The 14,075-nt window shown below is 35.5% G+C and overlaps 2 protein-coding genes across 10 annotated transcripts in view; one reads left to right on the top strand and one right to left on the bottom strand.

The window, feature by feature from the left end:
• LOC117611006 (soluble guanylate cyclase 89Da) overlaps window positions 1-14,075 on the top strand; it is a 137,373-nt gene that overhangs the window by 44,305 nt on the left and 78,993 nt on the right. For 3 of the 8 annotated variants that reach the window (XM_076689903.1, XM_076689904.1, XM_034338891.2), the window contains exon 2: window positions 2,877-3,076. The exons of 3 other annotated variants lie outside the window; for them this stretch is intronic. In XM_076689903.1, coding sequence (XP_076546018.1) covers window positions 2,877-3,076 — 200 coding nt within the window. 2 more of the 8 variants (XM_034338890.2, XM_034338889.2) reach the window with 2 other exon arrangements.
• LOC117611007 (uncharacterized) lies at window positions 1,216-2,050 on the bottom strand. Of its 2 annotated transcripts, none has more exons than XM_034338896.2 (2): window positions 1,774-1,909; window positions 1,216-1,615 (listed from the first exon to the last, which is right to left on the bottom strand). In XM_034338896.2, the coding sequence occupies exons 1-2, from the start codon at window positions 1,835-1,837 to the stop codon at window positions 1,320-1,322; spliced, it is 360 nt and encodes a 119-aa protein (XP_034194787.2). In that variant the 5' UTR covers window positions 1,838-1,909; the 3' UTR covers window positions 1,216-1,319. The 2 variants fall into 2 exon arrangements, with proteins under 2 accessions (XP_034194787.2, XP_076546022.1); XM_076689907.1 differs by lacking the exon at window positions 1,774-1,909 and adding an exon at window positions 1,950-2,050 and having other exon boundaries at window positions 1,223-1,615.

Here is a 14,075-nt window from a genome sequence, read left to right as displayed (position 1 = left end):
CCTAAATTTATAAGCATACTCCTAGTTTGATTGACGTTGTTTAAACATTCCTTAAAAGTTTTACCTATTACCAGAAAATCATCTATGTATACGGATGAAGTTAAACCCCTAGACCGAAGCCAGTGCAACAGAGGCTTCATTAACTTTGTGAAAACGTACGGAGCAGGCGATAAGCCGAATGGTAAATAAACAAATTCGTATATTTGCGTTAAAAATCTGAATCTCAAGTACTTTCTGTGTGGATTATATATTGAAATAAGGAAATATGCATCCTTTAAATCTATGGAGCACATATAACTATTATGAGATACAAGTTTAAGTACTGTACGAATGTCTTCCATTTTGAAATGCTCCTGATCAATATACTTATTAAGTTGTTTTAAATTCAAAATAAATCTCTTTGTGCCATCCGGCTTGGGTACTAAGAAGTAACTGGACAAAAATTGACTAGCAGACGATTGACAAGGAAGAATTACTCCTGTCTTCATCAACTCGTCTATCGCCTGCTGTATGTTAGTAATCTCAAACAAAGAACGATTAGGTTCCTATGGTACCATAGTCTGAACTACCTTTTTCTTAAAAGGAATCTTATAACCCTCAACACATTGTAAAATGAAGGGATCTGATGTAATTTCTTTCCAGGCAGGTAAAAAATATCTTAATCTGCCTGTTTTTATCTCTAACGCCTCGTATGAGTTTTCTGTCGCTGAGCTGGGTATCCCTGAGAGTGCTGACGTCCCAGGCCCCGACTGTAACTGCCCTGATTTTGTGTAGACTGATATCCGGTCCCTCTGTTGGGTTTCCGGAAAGGTATTCTTGTCGAGGTCGTTGCCCTGTCGCTCACTTGCATTGCCCTCGACTGGCGTGCAAATGAGCCCCTCCAGTTTACCGACCTGTTATTAGGTTTAGCTGTCGCCATCTTAACCTTCAAGTCCTGACCCACCTTAGCAATGGACTTTGCTGTTTTGATTTTTTCCGACAGTCCCTCTCCGTACAGGAAAGTATCAGGTTTTGACTCATCAAGAGTTGTTCGACATTCCTTGTTTACTGTTGGGGAAATAAATGCTCTTGTGGCGACCGAAAAATTGCGATAGAGTTGTGACAATAGTTTTGAGGCATCCCCTAATTTTTCAATGAGATTCAATCTGTCTACGTCTTCCTCTTCTGTTAATACAACATCTAATATTGTAGCTAAAGCCACTATCGCAGAGCCTGCTATATTTTGATTATCAAGGAAATGAGTATCCCGTTTAATTATTTGTTCGGAAGACGTTACCCCTATTTCAGGATTGAGTTTAGGGGCCTCAACCAAACAATCTTCAATACGACTGGGGGTATTTCGGCAGTAATGTTTCTTTTAACTCTTTTGAACGATCAGTTGTTGTCCAATCGACTAACAAAGCGGTCAAATCTGGGTGCAGTTTCATTTTTTCTTCTTGAGTCTTGACAGAAGTACCAAGTACGCGAAGAACTTCTTCGTCTAACTTGGGTGGTTGGTTTAATGTAAGATTATCCTCAGTCTGTGTATGTGACACAGCTGGTATAGGAACTTGGACCTGTGATCCCGTATTAAGAGAGGGATCTGAATTTTCCTTATCAGCCTCTGTCAGATCACCTATATACCAAGTAATAAAACATTTTGGGTGACTGTCCTTAAGGATAAGTTCTACCAGAAGATGAGTGCGATCTGCTTTGTCTCTAGTTAAAGTCATCGCCTCGATTTTTTTTTTTTTTTTAAAGAAAGAAAAGAACATCTCATTTTATTTCCCTTACCTGATAATGCCAATAGAGAGTCCTGTGGACTTATCACATTTGAGACAGTTTGGGCTGTGCCCATAACCTCTCCATTACTCGATAATATATAACTCTCATTCGAAGTAGTTTTTGCTAATTTAGACTGTATTTTTGCTAATTTAGACTGTATTTTTGCTAATTTCTTTCGAAGATACCTCTCATGTTCTCTCGACCTGCTTCTTTTCTTCAATTTTCCCATTTTCTTTATTAAAGGAACCGTTACACTCAATGAAACATGTGCGTTCTTCGACACACGAAAAAACAATGAGGAAAGATGGCGCACAGAGGAAATGGAACCACCGCGCTATCTATTAGTTTTTAAACACTCTGAAACGTGTGTGTTTCCGTGGTGGGAAAAGCATGCTGTATATGTAATCTCGAAGGGCGACATTCGAAATATAATTGGTGATCTTTTCCGAACATATAATTCGCACTTTCCGGCAACGCTTTCATGAAATAATAATAAATTCATTATAAAGATATGCGTAAATGAAAGCGTTAGATTTAACTGTGTATTCAAACTTAACCTAAATACTTCAATAATAATTATACGTACATACATGAACATGTGAAATGATTTACTGTTGAAACTTAGAAAATTCTGGGGAAGAGATACTATTATTATTGATAATAGCCAAAATGATACGTTTACATAAAAAATGTATATAACTTTTTTGGTAGAATATGTATGTATATTTATGTATATTTATTTATGTATTATATATGTATGTATATTTATGTATATTTATTTATGTATTATATATGTATGTATATTTATGTATATTTATTTATGTATTATGTATGTATGTATATTTAAAAAGTTTCTCGGAATCTGACATAATATTTTTATATATTTTTTTCACTCTTAGAGAGAGATTGTCCCTCTAGATCCGCCACTGACTTAATAGGAAATCATAATACTATTTTCTGAATATTTAAAAGTCTAAATATGTACTGTGGAATTATGTTTATGAATTGTATATTTACATACTGATATTAAACTTGAATATTCCTCTGTCTTCAAAAGGTATGAATAATATATTCATAACCATACTAAAAATGCAATAAACTTTATATTGCAGTTAGAATATGGCGAAGATGTGTGGCTTCAGATCGTGGAAAAAGCTGAGTGTAAACATATTGTTTTCAATACACGACAAACATATCCTGACGAGCTTATGACGAATTTAGCTGCTGCATTGGTTGCATTCAATGGCGAGACCGTAGATAATGTGATGCAATTTTTTGGAAAATGTTTCGTTAGATTCTTTAGTAATTTGGGGTAAGTTTTTGTTAATATACAAATCCTCTTAATTGTTAAAAATAAAATTTAGTTAGTTTTTACAAAAATTAATTTACATTTATTTTAATGTCATAAAAATTATCAATTAAATACACTTACGTTCAAACCAGGTTTCCATAAAGAAAACGGCGATATAGGGAAAACAGGAATTCTCAAAATCTTAATTTTGACGATATTAATACTAATTGTAAATGTAATTTAAAAAAAGTATAATATAATATAATGATTAAATATTATAAAATTTAGTATTTAACTGAGAAGTATGAATAATAAATATTAATTCAGATTTTCCTGCGTAAATGTTTACACGCAAGTGATAGAAGTGATGTTAGATGGGATAGAGTTTTTTACGTATGTAACCTAATGATGACGATTACAGTAACGTAGAACGTAAGTACTTACTTACACATGATGGAGATGCGGACCCCAAAGTTTGCATTGGACTGCACTGGACAATAACAGGTTCTTTACCTTACCATCGCTTTTTTATTTTATATTATAACAACCATATATTATAATCCATATTTTGAATTGTAAATTATATCAATTTCCATGTTAGACAATATGTAATATATATTACATATTATATAATCTTACTATATTTTTTCATTACATTTTGCTAATCAATTTATTCAGTGTGAATTAATTAATTCTAAAGTATTAAATAATTTAAAAAAGATTAAACCTCGGCGCACTATAGAATCTCATTTTATGCGAGTGACTACTTCATTGAAGAAACCTGTTCTGTCTTACATCACTAACAATGAGCGATAGGGTAAGAATCTGGGACATCAGCATATTTCCTGCGGAAGCCTGATTTGGTCGCGCGTGTACACATCTAAAGTGTTTAATTAAAGCTGTACACGTTAAAGCACATGTTTAACTGCACTCAATGGTATTTACGATATTGGGTATGAATTCTATATAAATCATCTATTTAATTCATATACATATTCATATCGCTATTACATATTGGGAGTTGTGTGACATAAATAAATTATTTGCAAATAAAAATAACCATTGGTGTAACTAGTATTTTTGTTTGACGATGAGGTGGACCAGACCCAATAACTTTATTGTTTAATTTTAACATAATTTTTACTAATCATTTCACGTAACTAAAATATTATTCTGTTTTTATTTCTACTAACATGTTAACTGCCATGCTATGTATGGCCACAATGCACTATGTATGGCGCTTAAATTTCTGTACGAATTCATCATCTATATTGGCAGGAATTTTTTGTCTAACCTAATCAAAAATATGCCTAGTAGATTCTTAAAATTATATATAATGAAATATTATGAAAATAATATTGTAGGTAAGATATAAATGAAAATATTATTTAATGAAATTTTTAATAGTTTCAACGTGGCAATCAGTATGTTAACATTTTGATATCCGTGCGTTTCATAGGACTTATGGAAATTGAAATTTTTTTTTCTTATTAAAAATATGGTTACTGGGGGTGTGTGGATACCTGAGCCTTGGATTGGGTGGGGTCGGGAGAGACCCCGATTAATTTCGGGATTCGAATATCAACTCGGGACTCGAACTCCTTTCAGGACTCGAACATGACTCAAGATCCGAAATTACATTCGGGGTATGATTTTTCAAGCTAGCCTAAAATTTTTATGTTTGAAAATGTTATAAATTATCGCGTATAATCGAATGTAATTTAGTTTCGGGTCTTGAGTAAACATTGGAGTGTAGAAATTACGAGTACCCGGATAATTACTGATTTTGTATTGTACGTGGTATAATTCGTATCTAATACAGTAAATATAAATAAAGTAAAGAATAATAATATAAAAATTCATGTACTGAAGCTACAAATACGGGTATTTGTTTATTTTTACTTATTTTAATAATTTCTTATTGGGAGGGAGAAGGGTAATCCGCATTTTTGGTAGACTATAGAGCAGGCATGGGCACGAAACCGGCTCAAAGAGCGCGTCTGACAGCGACACTGTTTAGGAGTGCGCATTACTCTACTTATTAGCTCTTTCGAGGAAGCGGGGAGGCGTTGTGGGGGAAATCGTGCTGCGGTGGCCGAGGTGATATGTAGGAATTGGCGCGTCAGTCTCGCGTATCGCTCGAATTTGATGTTATAAGACAATTTTTGAATTTCAATCACAATGCCAGCATATAGGAAAGGTAAATTCCAAGACAGCATATTTAAAAACACAAAATAACTACTGCGTTTAAATAAAAATAAAAATGAATTTAATTGAAACATTCGTAATATAATATAATATGATACAAGTATGATAAAAACTGATATAAGTAATATAATATATAAATAACATAAGTAATACAATAATAATAAAAATATAATATAAAATAATTATATAAAATAATAATATATAATATAAGATAATAATATAAAAAATAATAAGTAATATAATAATAAATATAATAAGATAATAAATATTTGATGCAGTTCTTTTCGTAATAATTAACTGATGCATTAACTGCGATGTGTTAATGAACTGTGAAATAATAAAACTAAACATTTATCTTGCGTTTATATTCGAAGTGCAAAACTTCAGCGAATTACAGTATAAGCTGGATATATGCAACGAAAGATTGGTTGGATATATGCAACGTCTGGGTCCCAAGGTTTATTGCATATATCCAGCTTTTACTGTAAATTTATTTTCATTTTCTTTTAAACGCAGTAGCTATTTTGAGTTTTTAAATATGCTCTCTTAGAATTAACCTTTCCTATATGCTGGCATTGTGATTGAAATTCAAGAATTGTCTTATAACATCAAATTCGAGCGATACGCGAGACTGACGCGCCAAGGACGCTGGAGAGGGGTACCGCGGGACTCAACGTTTAATGCATTAATGTATAGGAAAATTTTGACGGCTATTTTCTAGAGGAAGGGTTGATTTTCGGCACATGGTTCCTATCAGACTTTTTATCCCCACGATGAGCATTGTACGATAAGCCAATAAAAAAATTTGACCTTGAAATTAGGGGTCAAGGTCAATTTTGCGGTCGCTTTCTTTGACAGATCTCCACTGATCCAGAAGTGTAGAATCACCCCACGTGGTTCGTGACATTTAGTTTTTTTACACCCTGTACAATTGGGGAAGGGCATAGAAGATTTTGACAGACAAGAATATGATTCAAATGTGAGGGTGTTAGAAATACAAAAGAATGTTACTATCAATGGCATACGGTTTGCTCTTAAACAGGAAGAAATTAGAAGGGAAACTATGAAAGAAGAAAGATCCCACAGAGACCAAGAAATGGTGAGGAAAGTGAGGGATGGATCCAAAAATGATATTCATTGTTTTAGCTGTGGATTGAAAGGGCATGTGGCCAAACAATGTTACAAAAGCAAACACTGTTTTAACTGCCAAGGATTCAATCATGTGGCTGCAAACTGTAAAGTACCAAAGAAAAATGTAACCTTTAGAGGAAGAGGACACAGAGGAAATTTCGAAAGAAGATTTCGAGGAAGAACAAGCAGACAGACTTGTGAACGAGATGAAGTTTCATTGCAAACCACAGATGAAGCTGTATTAAGAGTGGAAGACATTTCACAAAAAGAAACAATTTCTGAGACAATTAAAAAGGAACTTGAGGGTGGTGCAAATAATAATTGTTGTATTTGGTTGTTGGATTCTGGTTCCACAAGTCATATATGACACACGACAAACAAATATGTAACAAACTATTTCATGAAAAGAGGGATATTACACTGGCAGATAAAAAAGGAAGAAAATTGACATCTGAGGATACTGGTGAAGTAATTTTGAGACAATCTTCAAGTGAAAAGAAGGTGAGACTTGAGAAAGTGTTATGCGTACCTGATTTAAACGCTAATTTACTTTCTGTAGCTAAGATAACAGACCATGGTTATAATGTCAAATTTAACAAAGGGTCTAGCCGTATAAGCATAGTGAATCGGCCCCAGCAACAATTTCGGTTGATATTTATATAACATAATGCTTTTTGCCTAAACAACAATTGTGTGCAATTTCAACCCCCTACCCCCTCTGATAAGGGAGATATGAGGGTAAAACCTCAAAACTTTACTATTTTTTTTCTCGAAAACTATTTAAGATATTGAAACACGTTAAAGTGTAAATAGTAGGTATTCATTAGCTGTATTTCACATTTTTTTTTTCAACATTTTTATCCGATGATTAAGGGTTGAAAATTAATAAATAAATTTTTGAAAGTGATTTTTATAAACAATCCCTTGAGTGACACCCACCGAAAAAATTAAGAATAATCCTTTACTATTTAACTATTATCTGTAAAAGTTTCAAGAGTGTCGGATTGGTACATCATAGTTGAAAAAGAATAAAACCAATGCAACGCCCCTTCATAAGGCAAAGCCGGACTGAACGTTAGAGACGCTCAACCTAACCGACCTATACGGGAATACATTGCGCCGACCCACCACGTTTCTCATACCAGAAACAGCTCTCAGAAAAGTAGCTCTCTTGAAACTTCTACAGATAATAGTTAAATAGTAAAAGATTATTGTTAATTTTTTCGGTGGGTGTCACTCAAAGGATTGTTTATAAAAATCACTTTCAAAAATTTATTTATTAATTTTCAACCCTTAATCATCGGATAAAAATGTTGAAAAAAAATGAAATACAGCTAATGAATACCTACTATTTACACTTTAACCTGTTTCAATATCTTAAATAGTTTCCGAGAAAAAAAATAGTAAAGTTTTGAGGTTTTACCCTCATATCTCCCTTATCAGAGGGGGTAGGGGGTTGAAATTGCACACAATTGTTGTTTAGGCAAAAAGCATTATGTTATATAAATATCAACCGAAATTGTTGCCGGGGCCGATTCACTATGCTTATATGGCTAGACCCTTTGGTGCTGTGATGTACAAAGTGTCAGAGAAAATAGAAATGACAGCAGTTCGAGTAGATAATGGATATTATGTGAGAACATTGTAACGGGGTCGGTCGGTTTGGTGCGCACGGCGTTGCGCACCGCGGCGGTTTCCCCGTGCCAGGGTTCGCATGGGAACAGGTCGGTAAATAACGAGTCGGTGTTAGTAGAAAAATAAAGTATCATTTATTCAAAAAAAGTGAGATGGTAGCAAAGGCGGCTATCCTAGCGGCGGCTCCCTCCCGCCAGGTGTTCGGGCGGTGCTCTCCTGCCTCGGGAGCTACAAGCAAAATATCGTCTGGAGGTTAGACGCGTGGAGCCAATCTTAAGCCTAATGTACAGGACTTACGAACTACGGTCGGAACCCGGTCCGTCACAGAAAGTACGCGGCCTTAATTCTAGCGCAGGTCGTAGCCATCGCTACGCGGTCTTACAAGCTAACGGCGCGATGTCGGAGCGCGGAGTGAAAGCGCTGAGCGGAGCGCGAACGCAAACAAACGCAAACGTACGCAAACGCAAAAGAAGGTAGAGTCGGGATAGGATTGGCCCGGTTGGGCCGACGGTGTTTATTCAATCGCGCTGCGGTGGAGTTGCTGCCCGTTTGCCTCACGCGGCTCGTCTTCTCGTACGCCGAGGTAGAACCGAACAGCGAACGAGTCGACGACCAATCCTGGCCAGCCTGGGTAACGCCACAAAGCTGGACGGAATCGGCTGCCAAAGGCAAATTGCGGTGCCGAGTAAGCTAGCGTTCGGAATCCCCGCGGAAGCACCAGCAGAGATTATGAACGCGCACTAGCTTGGTCACCCCGGGTCAACCACGGGACTGACGAGGCTAGGCGCCTACGGCCGCTGGACCTATGGGAGCTGCCAGGTCGTAGCGTAGTGCAATGCTACGGCCCGTTGGCCAGAGATCTCTTCGTCAGGTCACCCATGGCGTCGAGAGCTCTGGTGCTCCGGTCCGGACCTCCGAGGAAGTCCCCTCGGGGCCGAAGCCCCGAGGCAACTCATCGATCCGCGCATCGATCGGTCCTACTTATACTCTAATTGTTTGGGAGTGGGGAGGCCGCCGCGGTGGGGGCCCGCGATGCGCGACGCCGATCCGCGGCTGTCGTCGCAACATTCATAGACAAAAAGGAATCAGTAGCAATTTCAGTAGATGAGTTGTGGCACAAGAGATTAGGTCATGCTAATAAACAGGTAGTAGAAGAAATGAAGAAAGAGAATTTAGTAACAGGAATGACAAAAAAAATAAAAATGGAATGTGAACCATGTGTAGAAAGAAAAATATGCAGAAAGGCACATAGAAGATTAGAAGGAAGACAGAGTGATAATATTATGCAACTATGGCACGTGGACTTGATAGGACCTATCAAACCTTCATCACATGGAAGAAAGAATTATATAATGACTGTGGTGGATGATTATTCCAGAGTGATATTTGTACGATTACTCCATGATAAAGGTGAAGCTGCTGAGGAAATTAAGAAATTAATTATATTAAATGAAAATCAAACTGTACTAAAATTAAAAAGAATAAGGTCAGACAATGGTGGAGAATTCTTGGGGAAATATTTGAAGTATTGGTTCCAGCAAAAGGGAATTAAACATGAATTGAGTCCCCCCATGACCCCATAGTATAATGGAACAGCAGAAAGAGCAAATAAAACAATAATAGAAACTACAAGAACAATATTGTCTGATTCACACTTACCTTTAACATTCTGGGGAGAGGCAATCTGTACTGCTATATATTATAAGAAATCGAGTAAAATCTAAAGTGCATAGTAAAACTCCGTACGAGATATGGTATAACAAAAAGCCAAATATACAACATATGAGAAGATTTGGATGCCTAGCATATCTGTTGAATAAAGGTGGAAGAAAACAAAAGTTTGAATCAAAAACTGTAAAAGGAATTTTTGTAGGGTATGGTGTAAATAATACTTACCGAATATATATTCCAAAAGTGGATAAAATCAGGTGTGATTGTGATGTAAGATTCGAAGAGAATAAGAATGAGTCCGAACGATTGTATAGTGATGAAAAAATTGGCAATTCTGATGATGATAATGATATAATTGTATTTGGATTAGATTCTAGTGATGATGTAGAAGGTCTTGAATCTGAAGAAGAGATGTATCAGAATGAGTATGAAGATACGAGAATAGAATTGTTAGAAGGTAGAAATGACACATGAAATCGACAATGAAAAAAGGAACATCGAAGACAACGAAGAGAATGAAGTCATACCAGGAGAATCAACTGAAATGAAGAAAAAAGGAAGACCAAAAAATGTAACAAGAGAAGTCATGAAGGTTCGGAGGCATGTTGAACGAGAAGAAGAAAGAAAGAAGGATGAAGAGAGGAATGTACGAAGATCAGAAAAACTTAAAAAACAAAGTTTTATGATGCAGATTCCGTTGCAGAAGCAAGAAAATCACACGAGTGGGAAGAGTGGAGAAAAGCCATGAATGATGATGGGGTATAGTTGATCGACCTAAAGACAAGCGTGCGATAAAGAATAAATGGATATTCACGGTAAAAGAAGATCCAGTTACACTCGAAAAAAGGTTCAAAGCGAGATTGGTTGCAATGGGCTGCGAACAATGGCCAGGTTATGACTATGAAGAAACTTTTTCTCCAACAGTGAGGATGAAGACAATAAGAATATTGATTAGCATATGTGCGGAAAAAGGAAAAAAATTAAAAATTTATGATGCAAAAACTGGCTTTTTACATGGGTCTTTGGATGAAGAGATGTATATGAAAATGCCTAATGGTTTTGAGGACAAAACTGGGAAAGTTTTCAAACTTAAAAAAAGCATTTATGGATTGAAACAAGCTAGCCGATGTTGGAATGCGTATCTGGCTGATGTATTTTTGAGAGTAGGTATGAATCAATGTACACAGGATCCATGTTTATTTTATGTGGTAGAGGGAAATGATTTTTTGTATTGTGGAGTAGACGTGGATGATATACCATTGGTGAGTAGTGGAGAAGCATTTGTTACGCCCCGGTAGAAAATTAAAATTTATCCGCCTTGCGTCCCTTATCAAGCCCTTTGGGGTTACGAGAATTTCTTAATGTGAAGGGCGTGTGGAGGATGTTTTTCTTTTCCGCCAATCCTTTCCATTCCTCCTTGACCTTGTGCACCTTCATCAAGCCTTCGGGTTATGAGAGTCACCTCTATGTGAGGATGTACAAGGGAGAGTTTGAGTTTATAATAATTTTATAATAATAGTTTTCAATAATATTTGTAACCCTCCTTGAAGCTTTCGTCGCTCAACCATAATAATAGTAATAGAATATATCAACGCACAAAAACTCCAGCGCTACGCAGTTAGCCAGTGCTTCGCATTACGGGAATTTCCCCGGTTAACTGCGTAGAAATAGGAAAACCATGATAAGTTCTTTTGTAGAACGCTCTTCTACAAATGACTGTACCTTCCCTTGCTGACCTGACGTCCAGTCGTCGGTGCTAGGCAGATTGCAGGTTTCAGGCACTTTTTACTCTAATTTTTAAACGTTAATTACTGGAAAACAAAGTCGCAAACGCTATTTCGTTATTCTTGATTTTCGTCTTATTTTGATCCCTAGAATCACCCCTTAAAATTTTGCCCACCTGTTGTCGAACACCCTGTATATTTTGTGTACTCTCGAAGTAGTTTGGTGTTGTGAAGCATGATATTTGAAATATTTACAGTGGTTTCAAGAAAATTTAGGTATGAAGCAAAATGAAACCATATTTGGATCAAATTGAACCATTTAAGAATTGATAAACGTGTATATAAGTTAATAAAAATCTTGAAACAAGCGAAATTATTGGAACGAAACCAAAGAGGTTATGTGAAGTCCAGAGAGTAGTAGGGAGTCTGACGACGTTGATTGGCTGGGAGTCTGGGAGTCCGGGAGACAGATAGAGTAGAGTAGGTGTTGATATATTCAGACCGGACTCCCTCGGTGTTGCCATTTTTACTTCGGCACGGCTAGTACTAGAGTCGGGTGTGATGAGAGTGAATGCTAGGGATAATGAGTGAATGATGGTATGCCTGGGAGAAGCGTTCTTTTGTTATTATGTCGTATGCGTTGTGAAAGAGAATGGCTCAGTTTATTTGATATGCGTATTATTAATTCATATTATATATTCCAAGTAAATTCTTGTAAAAGTAAGTGGTATAGATGATCATTGTTCGAAAAGCTCCCATAGTTAGAATATTTTTTTATTTTTTGTTTTACATTAATTTTAGGAACATGGATAAAAGTAACAATTAAATAAAAAACAATTTATAACAACTTTTTTTTAACCATAGAATGGTTCACATATATTTCAATAAGATTAGTGATATTAAGTTTTGAATTGAAAAGGTTATTGAAACAACCAACGAAACTATTGGTTACACAAAAACGTTATTAACAACGTTTACATTTTTTAAAACTAAATATTTTTATAATACCCGTTGTGAATACGGATTGTATACCAACATCGTCAAAATTAGTTAATGGTTGTTTTATTACATGGTATGCAAGTGTAAAAAATGAATAATCATTTTAGGATCACTTGTGAGTCATTGCAATTGATCGTTCAAGTATTGAAAAACACCTTAAGGGTCTAATAAAGAAAATATTTATCATTTTGTTTACATTGTGTTACAAAATGAAATTTATTATAATTGTATTTAAAACATAGGATAGGCGTATCGGTATACAGGGTAATTTTCGCAATTAGGACGAGTTATATCTTGAGAATGGTAAGTGGTACCAGAAAGTTACAGGGGAAAAAGTTAAATGGTATGGGAGAGTCTACTTTTCTACAACATTATTCTTTTTTTAATAAATGCAACGATGCGTCTAGGAAATGCGCTTTTTTCAAATGGAATCATATATTTTTCCTGTAAATAGATTCTTCACAATAGTCTGCGTGAAAAAGTACTTAGAGTACAATGTTACAAAAAAAATAACCGATTCGTGAGATATTTCAAATTTTTTATCAGTTTTATTAAAGATGTTCCAATATTCCGCTTTTACATTCACGTCCCTTTCTTTCCAGAGAAGACATAAAAGAATGAATTAGACTGCATTGCTCTAACATAAACGGTGATCACCTTAATTGTGTTATGAAACACATAAAGAAACAAATTATGAAATCTTTACAATGTCTAAAATCTACTATACATACTTTTCGTTTACATAAGTTGATCTTTTTAAATATTCTGCATACCAAAATATTAGGGTATAAAGTATAAGAAAACAGCAATTTATTTGTATAAATGAGTTTATATGAGTTTTGTATGAAACATCGCACCCTTAAATTAAAAAAATATTTTATAAACCGTTGATCTCTTCAATATTGTATTCTAATACTTTTTAAAATCTTATTAAAAACAGACCTTGAGAAAAAAGTCTTTAGATTATTTAGAAAACGGGAAGCACCTTTGTTGATCTTGACCATGATACATATATGTTGTTAAGAGCGATCTTCTAAGTCACTTCCCCAAGGATTCAAACCATCCCTCATTGTTGATTAAAAAGTTATTAATGAATAATGCTGGCAATATAAAGGTATAGGTATGTTGAAGTTCGTAATTTAAATCAATAATTATTCAGAAAAGGGTATACTTCATCGATTTTAATGACCCTAAAATATGTTATGTGAAAATAGTAAATATGCTGAAGATATTCAATGTTGGGATTCTAAGGCGAAGTAGTACGAATTTATTAACTAAATACCAGCTTTAGAATAAGGAAAGAGTTAATACGTTTATTTTATATAAAGTATAATGAAGGTACCGCAACATGACGCCGTGGCATCTCTACACCCACTGATCTACAGGGTGTTTCAGAACACGCGTTGGTCCCGTGAAGGGGTGGTAGGTGGGGTGATTCTGAACAACATTTTCCTTTGCAAAAATGTTGTTTGAAGCTTCATTTTTGAATTATTAAGGAAAAATACTGGCAAATCAGAGCACGTATAGCGCGCGGGCTAGGGACAGCAGCGTCGGCCACGAAAGCGGGGCTTGACGTAGGTTGCGAACGAACCGTTCGGCACCCCGTTGGTATAGCATAATAAAAAAATTGAACTGGTTGAACATTTTTAGTC

The sequence above is a fragment of the Osmia lignaria genome, chromosome 9, assembly GCF_051020975.1.
Source record: "Osmia lignaria lignaria isolate PbOS001 chromosome 9, iyOsmLign1, whole genome shotgun sequence".
Lineage (NCBI taxonomy): Eukaryota > Metazoa > Arthropoda > Insecta > Hymenoptera > Megachilidae > Osmia > Osmia lignaria.
The sequence above is the reverse complement of the archived record's forward strand: the minus strand, read 5'-3'. Positions and strand labels throughout refer to the sequence as shown.

Bases quoted from the DNA above. Each gene is read 5' to 3' on its own strand.
- LOC117611007 (XM_034338896.2), bottom strand. From the start codon at position 1,837: ATGGGCACAGCCCAAACTGTCTCAAATGTGATAAGTCCACAGGACTCT. The intron at 1,616-1,773 runs GTAAGGGAAATA...CTTGGTATATAG, and splicing joins CTCTCTATTGGCATTATCAG to GTGATCTGACAGAGGCTGAT.